General features: G+C 58.3%; 3 protein-coding genes and 1 long non-coding RNA gene across 6 annotated transcripts in view; 2 read left to right on the top strand and 2 right to left on the bottom strand.

Moving 5' to 3' along the window:
- Window positions 1-1,936, top strand: part of LOC121023386 (uncharacterized) — a 10,222-nt gene extending 8,286 nt beyond the window's left edge. Inside the window, exon 4 of the long non-coding RNA XR_005787357.1 lies at window positions 1,791-1,936. This is a non-coding gene — a long non-coding RNA (uncharacterized LOC121023386). The remainder of the gene's footprint in view (window positions 1-1,790) is intronic.
- A 378-nt stretch (window positions 1,937-2,314) lies between these two features.
- Window positions 2,315-5,603, bottom strand: ZNF579 (zinc finger protein 579). The gene is made up of 2 exons (XM_040465169.1): window positions 5,478-5,603; window positions 2,315-4,439 (listed from the first exon to the last, which is right to left on the bottom strand). Exon 2 carries the CDS (start codon window positions 4,435-4,437, stop codon window positions 2,746-2,748), a length of 1,692 nt encoding a protein of 563 aa, XP_040321103.1. The 5' UTR covers window positions 4,438-4,439; window positions 5,478-5,603; the 3' UTR covers window positions 2,315-2,745.
- Window positions 5,604-12,028: 6,425 nt separating this feature from the next.
- FIZ1 (FLT3 interacting zinc finger 1) lies at window positions 12,029-17,484 on the bottom strand. 3 transcript variants are annotated; one of them, XM_040465167.1, is made up of 3 exons: window positions 17,386-17,484; window positions 15,497-15,851; window positions 12,029-14,296 (listed from the first exon to the last, which is right to left on the bottom strand). In XM_040465167.1, exons 2-3 carry the CDS (start codon window positions 15,809-15,811, stop codon window positions 13,109-13,111), a joined length of 1,503 nt encoding a protein of 500 aa, XP_040321101.1. In that variant the 5' UTR covers window positions 15,812-15,851; window positions 17,386-17,484; the 3' UTR covers window positions 12,029-13,108. The 3 variants fall into 3 exon arrangements, with proteins under 3 accessions (XP_040321101.1, XP_040321100.1, XP_040321102.1); XM_040465166.1 differs by lacking the exon at window positions 17,386-17,484 and adding an exon at window positions 16,464-16,889; XM_040465168.1 differs by lacking the exon at window positions 17,386-17,484 and adding an exon at window positions 16,613-16,888.
- A 632-nt stretch (window positions 17,485-18,116) lies between these two features.
- ZNF524 (zinc finger protein 524) overlaps window positions 18,117-18,386 on the top strand; it is a 3,126-nt gene continuing 2,856 nt past the window's right edge. The window contains exon 1 of the mRNA XM_040465173.1: window positions 18,117-18,295. The gene's annotated coding sequence lies outside the window, so the exon portion shown is untranslated. The remainder of the gene's footprint in view (window positions 18,296-18,386) is intronic.

The following is an 18,386-nucleotide window of genomic DNA, read 5'->3' as shown; positions in this document are numbered from 1 at the left end:
CTGCCCCTCCCCCGTTCATGCTCTGTCTCTCTCTGTCCCAAAAATAAGTAAACGTTGAAAAAAAAATGTTTTAAAAAAATAAATAAAAAACAAATTCCGTGCCCGCTATTTCCTAGCTATGAGATTTTGGACAAGGGACTCCCCTCTCTGAATGCTGTTTTGCCCCTAGAAAAGGGTAAGGATGTTTCCTAATTCCCAATGGAGTGGTGAGGATTCCCTGAGATCGTGTCTATACCAGCCTGGGAAAATAACAAAGCAACGACAGCAATGACCTTCCCTCCCTGGTGGCAACCACTGTTTTTCAGCCTTTTCCACAAAGTACCCCGTTGAATACAAAGGACTCAATTCATGGTGGTGATTTCCAAAGTAGGACAAATGGCTTCACTTTAATCCTGTTTGCCTCTTCTGTAAAGTGGGCTATATAACCCCCTCCGTCAATGAGCTGTATCAGTGGGGTTGTGCTGAAAAGGTGTCTGGCCCTTGTAGGTGCTCGCTAAATGGTAGCCCCTGTTTGGATGCGGTAATAGGGAGTCGCTGAAGGTTCCTGGGGAGGGAAGTAGCTTTGATGTCATGAAAGCACACCCCAGCTCCCCAGCTGCTCACACCTGAGGCTTAGTTGCAGGACCTAGTTTGTTGGAGAACTGTCTCATTTGGAAACCCTAATTTATTTGTGCCAGTATTGCATTATTGTCCACGTCGTCTGCTGGTCTTCAGTTCCACGAGGCTGGTGCCCAGGTGGTCTCACTCATCACTCTGCTCCTAGCATCCAGGCCTGGGTGGTGCTGTGACAATCAAACAGATGACCTTTGTTGAATGCCTACTATGTGCCAGGCACTGTTCCAAAGGCTCAGCCAAGATGTGTTAAATCTTTCACAAGGGGGAAATTCTCCACAGCTCTGAGTCAGTTATCTCCCTTCCTAGACCCTCACCCTTCATCCTTCTGGCTCCCCTCCCTCCTGCCTGCTCCTGCCTGGTGTTTCCATCACACCAGGGCATGACCTTCCCTCCCAAAGCCTCCGTTTGTTGCCCTGGAAAACCAGGATGATCTCACCCCTCTTTTCCTGGCCTTACAGGCATAAAGATGCCTAAGTGGTCGATGTCATTGTTTGCAAAGGGCAAGAGACAGCCACTGAAGGTGCTGGAGGAAGGCAGGATGTCAACAGAAGGAAAGGGAAGGGGTTTAAAGAAGACTGGCTTGGACACACCCTTCCCCCTCCACTCCTTAAGACCCAAACAAATGGGTATGTGTGTGGGGGGGGGGGGGGGAAACATTAAAAAGTTTGCAGAAAATGACACTTCCCCCCCCATCCCCCAATTCCTTGTGGTTTCTCAAACATGCAGCACCAACCCACCTCACAGCATTTGTCCCTGCTGTTCCCTCCACCCGGTTCTTCATTCAGGTCAAAGGTCATCTCACCAGAGGGTGAGATGCTCACTCATCACAGCGCCATGTGATTTTCTCAGAAACCCTTACTGATATCTGGTGCTCTACAGCAGATCGGTTTATTATCTGGACCAGCTCTGTCCCGAGACAACTTCTTGCAATGATAGAATGTTCTAGATCTGTGCTGTCCAACAGGGCAGACCCAGCCGCCCGCCGCCACACGGGGCTCCTGAACACTGAGGAACTGAACTTGTATCCGTTCTTAACTGTTTTATTTCAAATGTATTTACTTGTTCTAAGTCTAAATAGAAACAGCCATGTGTGGCTGGTGGCTAAACTCTATTGGGTGGTGCAGATCTAGAATCCCAGCGCCTCATAGTGGGGACACTGGTTTTCTCCTCTCCAGCACCCCCAGGGGCCCATCGTTGTGTCTGCCAGATGTTTGCTGAAGGAACGCACGGAGAGGGGGCGCCTGGGTGGCTCAGTCGGTTAGACGTCTGACTCTCGGTTTCCGCTCAGGTCATGATCTCATGGTTTCTGAGTTTGAGTCCCTGCTGGGCTCTGTGCTGGCAGTGTGGAGACTGCTTGGGATTCTCTCTCTCCCTCTTTCTCTCTGCCCCTCCCCCCCAGTGCTGTCTCTGTCGCTCTCAAAATAAGTAAATAAAATAAAATAAAAAAGGAATACATGCAGAGATTACACAAGGGGGGGGGGTGGTGCCTGGACGGATGGTAACCTGGGTTGTCTCACTCCCGTTTCTCCTCCTGAGTCTCTTGCTGGCTGAGCCCCTCCCTCCCAGTCCCTGATGTGAGTATCTGGATCCTTCCTGCTTGGAACCCAAGCTCAGGGTCGGCTGGACGAATCCCAGCTCACCCTAGGCGCCCCCCGGCCGGGCCCCCCCCCCCCCCACCACCACAGACAGCCTCACTCTCTCCTGTTTCACGAACTCACATTTATTCACAGACAGACAAAGGGACAGGGATGGACCTTTGCTCACTGGGGACCCCCAGCGTCTGGCAGTTCCGAAGAGGTGACGGTGTCCAGTGTGTATCATGGGGGACAGCCAGGCAGGCAGGGGATCCCCCCAGCCCCAGTCTCCATATCTCTGGCCAATATTCTCCGCCTCCTTTTTTCCGAGTAGTCCTGCCTTCAGAGGCCTGCTGGCGCAAGCAGCTCCTAACCAGGGTCGGGGGGCCTGGGGGTGGGCGATGGGGAGGGAGGGGCGGTCCAGGGCCCACCCTCCTTAGTGTTGAGGGCTGGAAGGGGACGGGTGGGGAGACAGAGGAGGCGCCTGCTCTCCGACTTCCCTCCTCCGTCTGGCAAACCGGGAGCCAAATGGAGCGGCCGAGAGTGGGTGTGAAGGTCAGGAGGCCAGGCCGCCCGACCCGCGCAGGTGAGCCTTGCTGTCGAGCTCTTCTTCCTCCATCTGGAAGGCCGAGTGGTCCTGGCTGTCGAAACAGGAGGCGCTGAGGAAGACAGGGGGAGCCGGTGGCGGCGACTGGGGTGGGGACCCCGGGGAGGGCGGCTCTTCCTTGATGTGTGCGACGGGCAGCGGGAGCCCTTCCTCGTCCTCCTGCCCGGCCGGCGGCGGCGGCGGCGGGGGCGGCGGGGGCGACGGCGGGGCCTGGGCCTGGAGCGCCTGCAAGGCGGCGGCCCTCTCCAGCTCAGCGCGGTGGCAGCGTTGGTGGCGCAGCAGGCTGTAGGCGCGCGAGAAGCGGCGCGGGCAGCGCGGGCAGGGGTGCGGGGCCGGGCCCCCCGCGTGCACCTGCGCGTGGCGGGCCAGGTCCGCCAGGCGCTTGAACTCCCGCTGGCAGCGCACGCACTGGAACGGGCGCGCCCCCGAGTGGGTCACCCCGTGCTGTCGCAGGTGCGCCCGGCGCCGGAAGCCCTTGCCGCACTCGGGGCACCAGAAGCGGGGCTCCCCGGCGGGGGGCCGGGCCGGGGCGGCGTCGCCTCCGTTCTGCCCGCCTTCTCCCCCCTCCGAGGCGCTCCCGCACTCGGCCCCCTCGCCCCCCTCGGGCCCCTTCCCTGAGTTCCGTCCGCCCGAGGCCTTGTCGTCCTTCCTGCCCGCCGGGGGCAGCGGGGCCAGGAGGCTGAGCGCGCCGTGGACGCGGCGGTGCTGGCGGAGGTAGGAGGCGAGGCGGAAGGCCAGGCCGCAGTCCGGGCACACGAAGGGGCGGTCGGTGGAGTGGACCAGCCGGTGGCGGGACAGCGACCAGGGCCTGGCGAAGGCCTTGAGGCAGATGGAGCACTGGTGGCGCTTGGGGCGGGGCGGGGGGCCCCCTTCCCCCTCCTGCTCCCCCTCGGGGCGCAGACACGGGTGCGCTTTGAGCTCGCCCTTCGTGGCGAAGGCTTCGCGACAGCGGAGGCACAGCAGCGTCCAGTCGGCCTGGAGCAGGACCTGCTTCTCCTCCTGGCGCCCGGCCGCCAGCGCCAGCTCGGCCCTCAGCTCGGCCGCCCCGGCCTCGGCCTCCTCCTCCTCCGACTCGCGGGGCTCCGAGCTCGCGGGGGCCGCCAGCGTGGCCGGCTCCCCCGCCGGCCACGTCTCGGGCCACGCGGCCTCCTCCTCGGCGGCCCCCGCCGCCGCGGTGCTCGGCTGCTCGGCGCTGGCGTCCTGCGGGCCCCAGCTGGTCTCCGCGGCCTCCTTGGCCGCCCTCTCGATGGCCAGCTCGACCTCGCCGCCCGCGTGCTCCTGGGCCAGGTGGCGCCTGAGCTGGGCGGGCTCAGGGAAGGTGCGGGGGCAGGCGGCGCAGCGCAGCGGGGGTTGGGGCCCGTGGCCACGCAGGTGGCGGGAGAGGTGCGCAGGCCGGCGGAAGGCCTTGGGGCACAGGGGGCAGGCGTGGGGTCGGAGGCCCGAGTGGCTCAGCCGGTGCCGGGAGAGGTAGTAGGGGAAGCGGAAGAGGCGGCCGCAGGTGGGGCAGGGCAGGGGGGCCCGAGGGGCTCCAGCGCCCCCCCTGCCACGGCCTCGGCCCCGGCCACGGCCCCGGCCGCGGCCCCGGCCCCGGCCACGGTGAGGCGGGCTGCCCTGGGCGGGTGGAGGGGGCTGCGGGTCCATGCCTGTAAGGAGAAAGGGGAGACAAGGAGACATTGTGGGGAGGGTGTTGGATCAAGGGAGATGTGGGCAGGGAAGCAGAGACAGAGAGCCAGACGGAGATGCAGAGACGGTCAGGTGTTTAGCCAGGCAAAGGAGAGAGCCAGCAAGACAGAAGAGACACAGAGACGTGGGGACAGAAAGACCGACAGCAGGAGAAGCGGTCAGACAGGATGGTGGGAGACAGCAGGAGAGAGAGGTGAGGGCTCCCAGCAGAGACAGAGATGGGGAGAAAACAAAGAGGTTTGGGGAGAGAGGGTGCAAACACAGAGACCAGAAGAACCTCAGCAGGGTGGAGGTGGGGAGAGACGGCGAGACAGCGAGAGGGAACAAGCCAGAGACACGGACAGGAGAGGAGACAGACAGGGAGACAGTGAGCCAAGCGCTCTTCCTCAGGGGCCGGGCTGGAGCGTTTTGGGAGGGGCTGGGAACCAGCCTGTGGTGCCCGAGTGGAGGGGGTGGAATTCAACACTGGGAGGCCCCGGAAATGGAATGTGGGTACCCAGACCGGGGTCTGGGAGAGGCCGGGAGTAGGAGGGCTGCCTCAGCCTCTCAGCCCGGGAGAAGGCTGGGCGGCCACACTCCTGGGACTGAGGGAGGTGGGCTCCGGGGCCTGGGACCCCGGGTTTGGGAGGTGGCTGGGAACCACTCCTGTGTGGGAAGCGGTATGGATTCCTGGGTCCCAGGGGCAGAGAGGATTGAGGGAGGGGGCTGGGCTCCTAAGACAAGGGAGAGGAGGGGACTGGGGGCTCCACTGCCGGAATGCTCCAGGGAGGAGGCTGCTGGGGGCCAGGCCCCTGGACGCCTGCCCCCCACCAAGGCTGCTGGGGTCCTGAGCCCTAGGTGCCCAAGGAGGTGGGGGGGGGGGCGATCTCCCCACTGGGCCCAGCCTGCGGTTCCCCGCAGGCCTGATCAGCAGAATTGGGGCAGCAGTTCGAGGCCTCACAGATTTCTGGGCCCAGGGCCTGGGGCTCGGCCCTGATCGCTGGGCGCAGGGTTCTTACCTCCGCCTCCTTCGCTCCTTTCTTCCTTCCCCGCGGCCGGCCAAACGCGGACGGTGGTGGCGGGGAGGGAGGGAGGGAGGGAGGGCCCGAGCGTGGTGGGGGGTGGAGGAGGCTGGGCTCGGTGTCACCGCCTAAGCCTTCCCCCCGGAAACCCGGTGTTTCCACGGAGCCCCGAAGAGGAAAGACTGGCTGGGAAGCCGGAAGCGGGAGGACGAGGGGACCCAGGGGGCGGGGAGGGAGGGCGGCTTGGATTCCTGGGTCCTGCACGGGGAGGGGGCTGCGGGCCTGGGAGGCCGGGTCCAGTTCCCCTCCCCACCCCAACAGACACACATATTCATTCATGGCTTCAACAAATACACATTTATCAGGTCCTGTCTGTGCCAGGCACTGTGTCGGGCGAGGGGGGTGCCAGGGGACCGCGATGAATGAGGCGGTGGCAGAGGCCTCAGGGAAAGTGGGGGCGCTCTGGACTAGAACCCGATTCCAGCCATCACTTGGCTGCCTGAGCAAGCGACTTCGCCTTCTCCTGGCCTCAGTGTACCCCTCCATGATAAGCCCTGTGCATAATCATTCGCTCCTAAGACACCAGTATTTACTGAGCACCTGCTCCAAGTCCGTTCTGCATACTCCTTGCCACACATACTCACTCCATCCTAAGCTACCGAGATCCGCTGAGCACCTACTATGGGCTAGCTCTGTCCTTGGTGCTGGAGCTTCCGCGGCAAAGACACAGGCCATTGGACCCGGTCTGCAGGAATCTCAAGGAGGACGCAGTCAGACACAGGTCCAATTGCCCTCCTGGAAAAATGTGCTCTGTCGCAGGAAAGAGGGTTTGGTGGGAACACAGAGAACAGAGACGGCACTGAGCTGATCCCACACAGGGGTGAGAGCAACCCTCAAGGTCTTGCAGGAGGCAACACTGTTTCAGCGGAAACTTGCATGAGGAAAGTCAACGGTTAGGGATGAGAACGATGAGCGAATGGAAAGGGTAGAGACATGTGCCTCCACACGACACCTCAAACACCTGATGCTGAGCAGAAAAGGCACGTGGTGGAGGTATGCCTGCAGCTAGTCGCCGTTGGTTTAAGGTGAAATACATGCTCAACATTGTTGGCGAGAGTGTGGGAACTGGAACCTTTTGCACACGGTTGGGGCGAATGGAATTTGACATTTATTTGTTTTTGAGAGAGAGAGAGAGAGATAGAGCACGAGTGGGGGAGGGGCAGAGAGAGAGAGAGAGAGAGAGAGAGAGAGAAAGGGAGATACAGATTCTGAAGCAGGCTCCCGGCTCTGAACTGTCAGCACAGAGCCCGACGCGGGGCTCGAACCCACAAACCATGAGATCATGACCTGAGCCAAAGTTGGATGCCTAACCGACTACTGAGCCACCCAGGCGCCCTGGGGCGAGTGAAGTTTGGAACAACCTTAACAAGCGAACAATTCCAGTATCTTTTCTGTCAGACCTGTTTGGAAACATGCAAAATGAAATCTGTATCAGGAATGAGTGTAGTACTACACATCACTGCAGAAGACTGGAAATGAGCTAAATGCCCATCGGTAGGGGATTGGAGCAAGAAGTCATGACTGATCTGCCCAGTGGAATGCTGTGTGTCGCCATCATCACATCATCATCAGATTAATAAAAAAGATGAATATAACAACAACAACAACAACAACAACAACAACAACAACAACAGAATGAAGAAACTTACCGGGTAAAAATATGAAAGGCTCCAAGTGATAATGTGAAGGGAAGGGGGGGGAAGGCAGCTGGAAAACAGTCTGTAACCTGTTCTAACTATCTGCTCATCAGTGGTTTGCATCTGGAAGAACTGGAGGAGGAGACAGGAAACTCGCAACTGTGTCTAACTCTCAGAACTGAAACTTGCTACACTCTATCCTTTTGTACTTTTTGAATTTGAAACCATGTGAATGTGTTCCATACTCAAGAAAGTAAAGGTACAAGAAATAAATGGAAGGGGGAGGGTAATGAAAAATAAATAAAATGAAAATTAATAATAGTGTAGCCTTGTAAGCACCTTACAAATACAAACCCAGTTGTGTCTCCTTGCCATATGGAGTGGGTCATGTTACTCTCCCATTTAAAAAAATTTTTTTCAACGTTTATTTATTTTTGGGACAGAGAGAGACAGAGCATGAACAGGGGAGGGGCAGAGAGAGAGGGAGACAGAATCGGAAACAGGTTCCAGGCTCTGAGCCATCAGCCCAGAGCCTGACGCAGGGCTCGAACTCCCGGACCACGAGATCATGACCTGGCTGAAGTCGTACGCTTAACCGACTGCGCCACCCAGGCGCCCCATGACTTGTTTCTTTCACTTAGCATGTTTTCGAGATTCATCTATGTTGCGGCATGTATCCGTATGCCCTTCCTCTTTATGGTTGAATAATATTCCACTGTATGGGTAGACTGCATTGTGTTGGTCTGCCCATTTGTTCATGGACATTGGGTTATTTCTACCTTTTGTTTGCTATTGTGAATAGTGCTGTTATGAACGTTCAAGAATATATTTTCGTTTGAATGGCCACTTTCAATTCTTCCGAGTCTATATCGAGGAGGTATGTGTGGCTATTTCACCTTCATTATCTATATTTTACAGGCTTAACGTTTTTTTCCTTACCCCCCCCCCCCCAAAAAAAAAGGAAGGAAGGAAGGAAGGAAAATTCAGGAATGGAGAGATGAGAAATAAAGTGTCAAGCAGAGAACAGCATGTATGGGGTGGGGTGGGTGGGGAGGGGGGTCTTGTGTTGGGGGAGACTGAGGGCCTTGGATTGGGACATCAGAGCCGGCAGTGTGGTGGAGAGAGGCCGGGAGCTGCACGAGCCACTGTGTCCAGCCTCTTAGTCCAAGCTGAATGCTGGACGCATTCCTAGCGCACTGAGAAGCCATTGAAAAGGTTTTAAGCTGGAGAGTCACATGATCCGATTAATGTTTTAGAGAAATTCCTGTGGGACCTGCGTGGAGGCCCGGCCGGATGCAGGGGAGACCCAGGCTGGGAGCAGGGAGGAGGCGGGGCGCGGGCCCAGGTGAGAGAGGGGGGCCTGGGCAGGGCTGGCATCTCGGGCAGGGGGCGGGACCTGGCTCTGATTGGCTCCGGGCTGCACTCCGGGGGGGGGCCAGTCCCACTGCAACTGCCTCCTCATTGGCTCTCCTGCTTCCAGCCCCCCTACCTCCCGGCCAGTCTCCCGCACCCAGAAATCACAGGCTGTCACTCTAGCGCTGAACAACCTCTCGTGCTCCCCATCCCTTCCTCCCGAGTTCCTCACCCCTCCCTGTAAGGCTGGACGGGTCTGGCCCCTGGAGCCTCCCTCAGCTGACTGCCACCTCTCTCTCCCTGCTTCACTCTCTGCTCCAGCCACACCGTCCTCTTTGCTCTCTGCGGACCCCAGGGCCTTTCAACGTGCTGTTCTCCCTCTCCGGAATGCCCTTCCCCTAGATTTCCACGAAGTTTCCCTTACTCCCATCATTTCTTTCAGATGTCCTCAGAGACACCTCTCCTGTCCGCCTTAGCTAAAAGATCCCTCCTGTCACCCTCTGGTCCTTACTCTGCCTTAATTTCCAACCTGTACTTACAGCAAAGTAGCATTAGGCTACTTGTAGATTACCCACTGATTGCCCATCTCCCCCTCCGCAGGAGTAGAAATAATTCCCTGAGGGCACGCTTTGCTGAAATGCTGAAATGCTCACCCCTCAGCACCAAGCCGCGCACAGAAATGTGGATGAGGAGTGAAGAGGGGACGAGGCTGGGGCTTCAGGAGAGGGGGACCCCCTGAAGGGAGAAGACTGAGGCGGGGTGGGGAGACGAGGAGCTTGGGTGAGCGTCCAGGTGGCCGCCTGGACGGATCAGCTGCGAGCGAGTCGTCAGCGTCAGCCCAATAATCGGCTCTCTGGAGAGCAAAATCCTCCCTCGTTCCTTCGGAGCCTCAGTTAGCACACCTATGAAATGGGGCCACAGTGAGAGGAGTTAGGTACAGGGTCCAGCCTTGGGCCCTTGGGAGGCCCTGGGGTGGGGGGATGGGGGAAATGGGTGAATCCCTTTCGCTATTGTCTCAGAAGAGAAAGGATTGGATTGGAGGTGAGGTGGGAGGAGTGGAGCCTCCACAGGTCCCTCTTCATTAATCCTTAGCTGGAGGCCATCTCCATGACAACCCTGGCTCCTTTCCAGACCCTCTGTGCTGGACACCGAGCAGGTCTCCAAGTGGGCGGGTCTTGTCCCTGGGGCGGTGCCTGAATCTAAGGGGGCGGGTCTTGTTTCTCCAAGACAGATTCTCTTTTTTTTTCTTTTTTTTTTTTTTTTTTCTTCTTTTGCCCCAGGGGATGAGTCTGGTTCCTGGATCCCGGGTTGCCTCTTTTACATTTTTTTTTTTTTCTTGTGAGATACGAGACTCATAGACTAAAAGAGCACGATACAAATGCACAGTTAGCAAAGAATGATCAATGGATCACCAGATTAAGACATGGAATGTTAGCTCCCACCCCAGAGTCCACAGAAGATTGGGCGTGATGCATCCAACCCCACTGTTCTGAGTTTCTATGGGCAAATGTTTTCCTCGCTTTTCTAGATGGTTCACGACCCACGATACATCTTAAACAGTATTATAGTTTTGGTGGCTTTATGAATGTTATATAAATGGAATCATACTCCATGGGCTTCTTCTTGCCTTCTTGCATTGGGTTTCTTTGTAACTTTCATCCATGCAAATGTGGGTTTCTGCACTCCTTTCATTTCATTGCTGTATAGTATTCCACAGCATAATATAGCACTGTTTATTGAGCTGCTATACTGTTGATGGATGTCTTACTCTGTTCTGGCTGCTGTAACAAAATACCGCAGACTGGGTGGCTTGTAAACAACAGAAATTTATTGCTCACAGTCCTGGAAGCCAGAGGTCCAAGATCAAGGCACCAGCATGCTTGCTTTCTGGGGAAGGCCCTCTTCTAGGCCCTCATGGCCACTGACTTCTTGCTTCGTCCTCACATGGTGGAGAGGACTAGGGATCACTCTGGAGCCTTTGGAATGTGGTCACTAATCCCATGCATGAGGACTCCACCCTCGTGATTTAAGCACCTCGCAATGGCTCCATCTCCAAATACTGTCACACTGGGCTTTAGGATTTCAACATAGCAATTTTGATGGGGACACAAACATTCAGACCCTCACAGTGATGTTCCCAGTTGTTTAGAGTTTGAGGCTGACCATATGTGCTGCTGGGAGTGTTTTTCTATGTGTCTCCCAGTGCAGGTGAAGGGATTTCTCTGGGGCTTGTGCCTAGCAGTGGGATTGCTGCATCGCGAGATATGCACATCTTCAGCCTTATTAGAGCATGCCAATCTCCCAGGTATCTTATATTTAAGAAGCTCAAAATGGAATTCTTGATTCACCTAAACCCCTACCCAAATGTGTTCTTCCCCTTTTCTGTTCTTAATTCAAAATGCCACCACTCAACCAGACCCTCTTGATTCCTCCCTTTCAGTTACACACACACACACACACACACACACACACACACTCACATTCTACTTACAGAATTCATCTCAAACCCACCCATTTCTCTCCACCACTAAGGTCTAGCCACCCCCCCCCCCCATCTCTCCTGCTGGACTGCTATAGTCTTCTGCTTCCACTGTACCCTTCCAGTTCCTTCTCCACTCAGCAGCCAGAGGGAACTTTGTAAAGTGCAAGAGTGATCCCATCCTCCACGTTAAAATCTTGCTTTCGATGACCTGGAAGGCCCACCAGCCTCTGCGTGACCTGACCCCTCGACCTCAGTTCTTCCCTCTTCTCCATGCCCATCCAGGCATCCTCCTCGCTGGCCTCTCGCCACCCTTCAGGTTTCAGATCAAATGCCACCTCTGTAGAGAAGCCCACGGGACACCCAAACTGGGATGGCAGAGTCACTTTCTTAACACCTCTCCTCATCTCCTTCAGATGCTCAAAACCATCTGGAAATTACTCTCCTTTCTTTGATTACTCTTTTCTCCACCCTATCGCCCACACACTAAACATATAAACCCCATGAGGAGTTATTTTCTTTGCTGTTGGATCCCCAGAGAGGATTACAATGCCTGGCACAGAATAGGCACTCAGTATACAGGAATGTAATCTAGTGCACAGAAGACAATACGAATGGCTGACCCCTTCCCTGATGGGCGAATCCTATCCTAGGAATTGGATGTAAGCGTTCAAGGTACAAATTTGGACACCTGGAGGTGGAGTCTAAGAGATAGGGTCTCTGCTTAGGGGTAGAACTTTTCTTTAAGGAGATAGTTTGGTTTTTAGGGGGCAAGTCTTATGGGATTGATGGTTTCTAAAGGGCATGTTTAGCCCATTGGAGACGGATGTTGTATTTAAGGGACTGGGTTCCCTTTTGGTGAGACTTAAACCCTTTCTGATTTTAATGGTCGTGCACTCTCGACTCAAAATTTGTCAGGAGGGAGGGAGGAAAGATCTTTATTTAGGGGGCCTGTCCTAAACCAGGGAGGGAGAAACTCCCACCTCTCTGGAGCCAAGGATCAGAAAATGAGACATCAGTGACTGACAGGACAAGGTTTATTGGGGTCCTGGAGACATTAGGGAGTGGGATGAGGGGGCGAGGTCGAGGCTCACAGGGGGGAACCCCCTAGCCAAACCCCCTTCCCCCTTGGGGTTGAGGGGAACACAGAGACAGACAAACCAACAGAGATGGAAAGACTGACAGGTGCTACAGCAGAGTGGGAGGAAAACCCCAATGTCCACCACCTCCCATTCAGATGAGTTCACAGGATGGGGAATGACGTGGACTGGCCCACACTTGAGAGCGAGGGAGGAGTGTCTGCCATATTCACCTAAGGAGGGGGGGGGGGGGAGGCAGGCCACAGTCTGGACCAGCCCATTCCAGTGGACAGGGGTGTGTATCTGAATCAGTTCATTCTACTGGGCAGGAGGGATTTCAAACCAGCCTATTCTAGTGGTTGGGGGTGGGGAAGATCATTAGGGTTGATCCATTCTGCAGTAGGTGAGGGAGACCTAATTGGGGAGCGGGGGCTGAGGGCAGGGGACATCTACCCTGGTCCTCTTTCAGCATAAGGAATGAAATGGGGTGGGAGTGGGGGAAGGCAGATTCCGGCTATATCCATTTGGGGGGGGGACACCAGTGACTGGTGGGTAGCATTTGGAGGGGATCTAGGGAAATTCGGGGTCATGATCTCCCCACATTCTCCAGATCAAGGTCGTTGGGAATGATGGCTCTCAGGGAGAGGGGCAGCCTTCCCTTGGGGGTGGGGGTGGGGGGAAGGTGCCCATCTGTCATTATTAGGGCCCTCAAGATGAGAAGTACTTGGGAGACCCATTTCTCACTGTTAGGTCCCCACAGCTTGGAGGCTGCCTATTGACTTGGGGGTGCCCAGCGTATATTCCAGGGGTCTCTTCATGGACCCTGGACCCCGGAGCTGAGGAATCTCTCCGTTTATTTGCTGCCCTCCAGCTCAGGGCCCTGTGTGGGCGTCTGGTGGCCCTGTCTCTCCAGCCAGGGTCCCCTTGCTTCAGGGCCCGTGGATCTGGATCCAGACCGGCCGGGCCCAAGTCCAGCCCCGCCCCGGGGAGGGGCGGTTGGGCGGAGGCGCGGCCTGGCCCTCAGTCCATGCCCCGGTGCAGCTTCAGGTGCCGAGAGAGGTTGCTGAGCGTGATGAAGCCCTTGCCGCAAATGTGGCAGGGAAAGGGCCGCTCGGTGCCGTGCAGCAGCCGGTGGCGCTTGAGGTAGCACTCGTGGCGGAAGAACTTGCCGCACTCGAGGCACGGGAACGGCTTCTCGCCCGTGTGCACCAGCACGTGCCGCTCCAGGTCGCGCGGCGAGCGGAACAGCTTCTCGCACTCGGAGCAGCCGAAGATCTTCTTGCCCCGGCCCGAGCCGGACGCGGCCTCCCCGGCCGCCGGCTCCCCCTCCGGGGCCGCGGGCGTCGCCTCCGCCCCTCCACCCTCGCCGTGGCTGGCCCGCCGGTGCTCTTCTAGGGCCGCCAGGGCCGCGTACAGGGCCCCGCAGTGGCCGCAGCCATAGGTGGCGGGCCCCGAGTGGGCCTCCAGGTGGCTGGCCAGCGCGGCAGCTGAAGCGAAGAAGGTCCCGCAGTCGCACTGGTACAGGGTGTCTTCCGGCGCCTCGGCCACGGCCGCGGGCGCTGGGGCCTCCCCGCCACCCTCGGGGAGCAGCCCCCGGAGCTCAGGCACGCCGCCCCCGGCGTGGCCCAGGAGCAGCCCGCCGTCCCAGGCCGGCTGGGCGCTGCCTGCCTCCGCAGGACCGCCGCCTCCGCCGCCGTCGGCCGCCCCCGCGGCCCAGGCCTGCGCAGGGGGCGCGCCCGGGCTCTGCAGGTCGTGCGTCAGCTTGTGCCGCTCTAGCAGCGCGGGGGCGTTGAAGTCGCGCTCGCAGCGCGGGCACTTGAAGGGCTTCACATCAGTGTGCGCCGCCCAGTGGGCCGCCAGCTCGCGGCCCTGGTCGAAGCGCCGCGCACAGGCTCCGCAGGCGAACGGGGGCAGTGAGGCGGCGGCCGCGGCCGCGGCCTCCGCCAGCCCCCAGCTGCCCGGGCCCGCGCCCGCCGCCTCTGGGCCCTCTCCGCCAGCAGCTCCCGCACCCCCGCACACCGAGCAGGGGCCCACGTTGCAGCAGACGGAGCAGGGCGCGCTCAGGGCGGGCAGGCCTGGGCCGGGCTGCAGTGGAGACGGGAGCACCCCACGGTGCTGGCGCTTGAGGTGGCGGCCCAAGCTGGAGCGTGAGGAGAAGCGCAGCTCGCAGACCAGGCAGCAGTAGGGTTTCTCACCAGTGTGGACGACCTGGGAGGGAGAGAGGGAGAGCGCGGCATCAGAGCAGAGGGTCCAGTCTGCAGGGCGGATTCCTGCCCTCCCGACTGGCCTTGCCTAGCTTCCACCTTCTCCCTCTTCTTCTCTGATTTGGGTCATGTTGGGATTCTTTCTGCCCCTTCCCTCGCAGGACCTTTGCACGTGCTGTTCCTTTAGGCTGGAGAACTCTTCCTCCCATTCGTCCAGACTAACTCTTACTCATTTTCACCAAGCCCACCTAGGAAACTGGGACTCCCTGGGAGAATGGTTAGGTACTAGGGCTCTGAGCACTAACAAACCTGGGTTCAAGTCCCCCCTCTGCCTTCTAGTTGCAGTGAAAACTAGACAAGTAACATCATCTCTGAGGCTCTGCTTTTCTCCTCTGTGACACGGGCACAAGATGTGCCATCTCACAGGGTCGTTGTGAGTATAGGATAAAATCATCACTAAACAGCTACTCAATTCCTAGAAACTGTAATTATTATTTTTTTTTAATTTTTTTTCAACGTTTATTTATTTTTGGGACAGAGAGAGACAGAGCATGAACAGGCGAGGGGCAGAGAGAGAGGGAGACACAGAATCGGAAACAGGCTCCAGGCTCTGAGCCATCAGCCCAGAGCCCGACGCGGGGCTCGAACTCACGGACCGTGAGATCGTGACCTGGTTGAAGTCGGACGCTTAACCGACTGCGCCACCCAGGCGCCCCTGTAATTATTATTGATAAACGTTCCGACCTCCTATGGATGTCCTCTAAGGTGGTGGATATAGGGAAGAGGTGGAGAGGATCTTTTATAATCCCCTGGGATGGGAGGTGGTTTTTCAAGGTAAATGTCCAACCTTCTAGAGCAAGAACTGTCCAACAGAGCTTTCTGCACTGATGGAGGTGTTGTGTACCTTCACTGACCAATATGGCAGCCACCAGCGACACCTGGCTTTTGAGCACGTGAAATGTGGCCAGTGTGTTACACAAGACTGTGCCTTACTGATAGTGGCCCTTGTGGTTTATTTAAAAGTCTGGGAGTACTAGAGACAGATTTTGAGCGTCCAGTCCTTTTGATTGGTAGTGCCTGCCTGTTGAACTGTAAAGCTAAATGAGAAAGCACAGCGCTGTCTGCTGCCCAAAGTGGGGCCCTGTGGCTCCAAGGGTGTGTCCAGCCCAGGGAGGCCAGCCTGAGCCCAGCCTGCGGGACTCACCTGGTGGTGCAGCAGGCCGGTGGAGTCTCGGAACCCTTTAGGGCAGGCGGAGCAGCGGTAGGGCCGCTCGCCGGTGTGCGAACGCAGGTGGTTGGCCAGGTTGAAGCTGTGTTTGAAGCCCTTGCCACAGCGCGGACACGCGTGGGGTTTGAGTGCAGTGTGCCGGGCGAAGTGGCGCCGAAGGTCCGAGCGGTAGCGGAAGCTCTTGCCACACTCACTGCAGTGAAATGGGACCCGGGGAGCAGCAGCAGCGGGAGGTGCTGGGGCCGGGGCCGGGGCGGGGACCGGGGGCACTGGCAGCGGGGCATCATCCATGGTGGTGTGGTGGGAGGGCAGTGGCGAGTGGAGGCTCTCTCTGGAGCAAGGGGAGACATGGAGGGCAGGTGAAGCAGTCAGCTCCCCATCAGCCCTCTCCTATCAGTCTCCTTGGACTCAGGACCCGCTATCTGTCCCCTGGGAACCCTTCCCACTTCCCTCCAAGCTACACTCAACCTCCAAGCCACGACCACCCACCGTTAAGCCTCCCCTTCTCCTACAAACCCTCCTCTCACTCATCTGCCAATCTTCCTAATCAGTGCCAAGTGGCTAACACACTCCTGAGTGTTTTTAAGCCTCTTCTCTACTTGGACCCCCCCCCCTTCTCCCTAAGCCCCGCCCACTCTGTTAGCCCCCAGCCACTCTGAATCAGGTCCCACCCACTCCTCCTCAAGTTCCCGTTGCCTCTTGAATTCTCTGACAAGTCCCTTCCTCTCTGAAAGTCCCTCCCAGTCTTCTTCGAGAGTGAAAGTCATCTTCGGGGAAAAGATTCACATTCCTAGCAAATGAGTGGGACAAAGATTTGGGGCCAAGTGCACTTGGTTCAACCTTCCAGGGCGACCAGGAATGGTCCTGGAACCTCTGAAGAAACCAACTGTCCATCTGCAGAAAGTCTGTCCATCTGCACAGTGGGAGTAACAGGGGTACCTACCTCATGCAGTGGAGGTGAGGCGTAAGCAAAACTGTGGCAGTGCGTGCGGCGCCCTGACTCAGGCAGGGGCCCAGCAAAGGCTCAACAGGCAAGCGGTTCTGATTACTACTGCCCGCCAAGTTCCTCTGAGATTGCTCTCTAAATCCTACCATCTCTTCTCCGCTAAGGTGCGCCTCCAGAACGCCACACAGGTTGTCGTCTCCACCTAGCCTGTAGGGGGGCCCGTCCTTTCCAAGACCCTCCACTCAGCCTTCCGGGGGGAGCCCCTTCCCAGCCCTCCAAATCATTGCACTTACGTTATGAAGACTTGTTATTTCCACTAAGACTAATTACACGCCTAAATCCCATCACCTCACTGCGCCCACTCCTGCACAAACTACTCCCCTTCTGCTCTAAGCTCCGCCCACCTGTGCCCTGAGTCCCATTCCCGGGGCCCCCCCCCCCCACTCAGCCCAGGAAAGTCCCTTCCACCCTTCAACCTGGGACCCTCCTAGCACTCTTTGGCCACGCCCCTTATCAAGCCCCACCCATTGCTAAGCCCCACCCATTTTCTACCCATAGTCCCGTTTCTTCCACTAAGCCCAGCCTATTTCCATTCTAAGCCACGCCCCTCTGGAAGCTCCTCCCCGCAGCTGCTCCGCCCCTGTCGCCACTAAGCCCCGCCCCCTTCCCACCCAGTCGCCTGCAGGACTCGCCCCCCCTCCCCTGTCGGCTCTGGGACCGAGGCCCTGAGTACCGGCCTTTTGTGCCCCTCCCCCCTGTCCCTAAGAGGTGCGGCCCGGGGCGCCCGGGGTGGGAGCAGGTCAGGCGCGACCCGCAGCCGGGCGAGTCCACCTCGCTCGCACGGAGCGGGGGTTTTGGAGCCCTGGGGCGGCCCCAGGAGGCCGGGAAAGTCAGTCGGCTTTTCTCTTTAATTACTTACACCTCCCTCTGGGCGCCGACATTTTGGGCAGCGGGGGCAGCGTCACTTCCACCCGGGGGCCCCTCGACTTCCGCCTCGGCTCCCTGCTCCCCCACACTCCTTTCTCCCGCCCCCTTGGCTTCCCCCTCCCCACCGCCCGCCCTTATCCCTGTTTCCCGTCCCTTCCCCAGCACTGGAAGTTGGGGGAAGCCAGGGTGGCGCCATCTTTGGTGAGGGCAGAGTGGGGCGGAGCTAAGGGGGGGGGGGGGGACTCCCGGCGCCATACAGACTGAGGGCAACAGGCTCCCGCCGCGGCCTCCTGCCCTCGGTGTCTGTGCTGGCGGGGGTTCACGTTGATGAGGGCAGATGTGATTCCCTTTTCACAGCCTTAGACTCCTCCTGTGTAGGATGTAGCTTTGAGTCCGGAGAAAAGAAAAATCAAAGTTCGGCGACTGTGGTAGAGTTAGGAGGAAAGAGCAGGTCCCATGTTGTTGTCAGCCCTCCAGGGGGCTTTGAAGCCTATCAGGCGCCATGTTAATTACGGGAACAAACAGCCATTTTCCCGCTCCTCATCCTTGTGGTACCTGCCTTTGATTGGGTCACCCTGCTGGGTACTTTGTGGGAGGAAAGACATTTCTATGTGGTCCAGAATGTGTTGGTGGGGTTATTTCCCGCTCGGGGCCAGCGAAGGCGACGGGCGCGCAGGCGCGTTTTGGCTGCAAGGACGTGACCGGTCCTTAGGACCCGGCGCGTCCTCTTTGTTCCCCGCGGGCGCGGGCCCGACTGAGAGGGAGTGGGGGAGGGAGAGGGCGGGGCCGTCCCCAAGCGCGCCGCCGAGGGGCAGGGCCCCCTGGCCCCCGCCCCTTCCCACCCGCCGGCCCCGTCGCCCCCGCGCGCGCACACTCGCGAGCCCAGGCGACATGCAAATGAGGTACCCGAGAGGCGGGGGTCCGGGCGGGGAGAGGGGAGCGGAGGGAGGGGAGGCCCGGGGCCGCGCGCTCCTGGAGCGCGCCCCCACACCT

The sequence above is a fragment of the Herpailurus yagouaroundi genome, unplaced genomic scaffold (genome assembly GCF_014898765.1).
Source record: "Herpailurus yagouaroundi ecotype Mexico unplaced genomic scaffold, PumYag 557, whole genome shotgun sequence".
In the NCBI taxonomy this organism is placed as follows: Eukaryota; Metazoa; Chordata; class Mammalia; order Carnivora; family Felidae; genus Herpailurus; species Herpailurus yagouaroundi.
The sequence above is the reverse complement of the archived record's forward strand: the minus strand, read 5'-3'. Positions and strand labels throughout refer to the sequence as shown.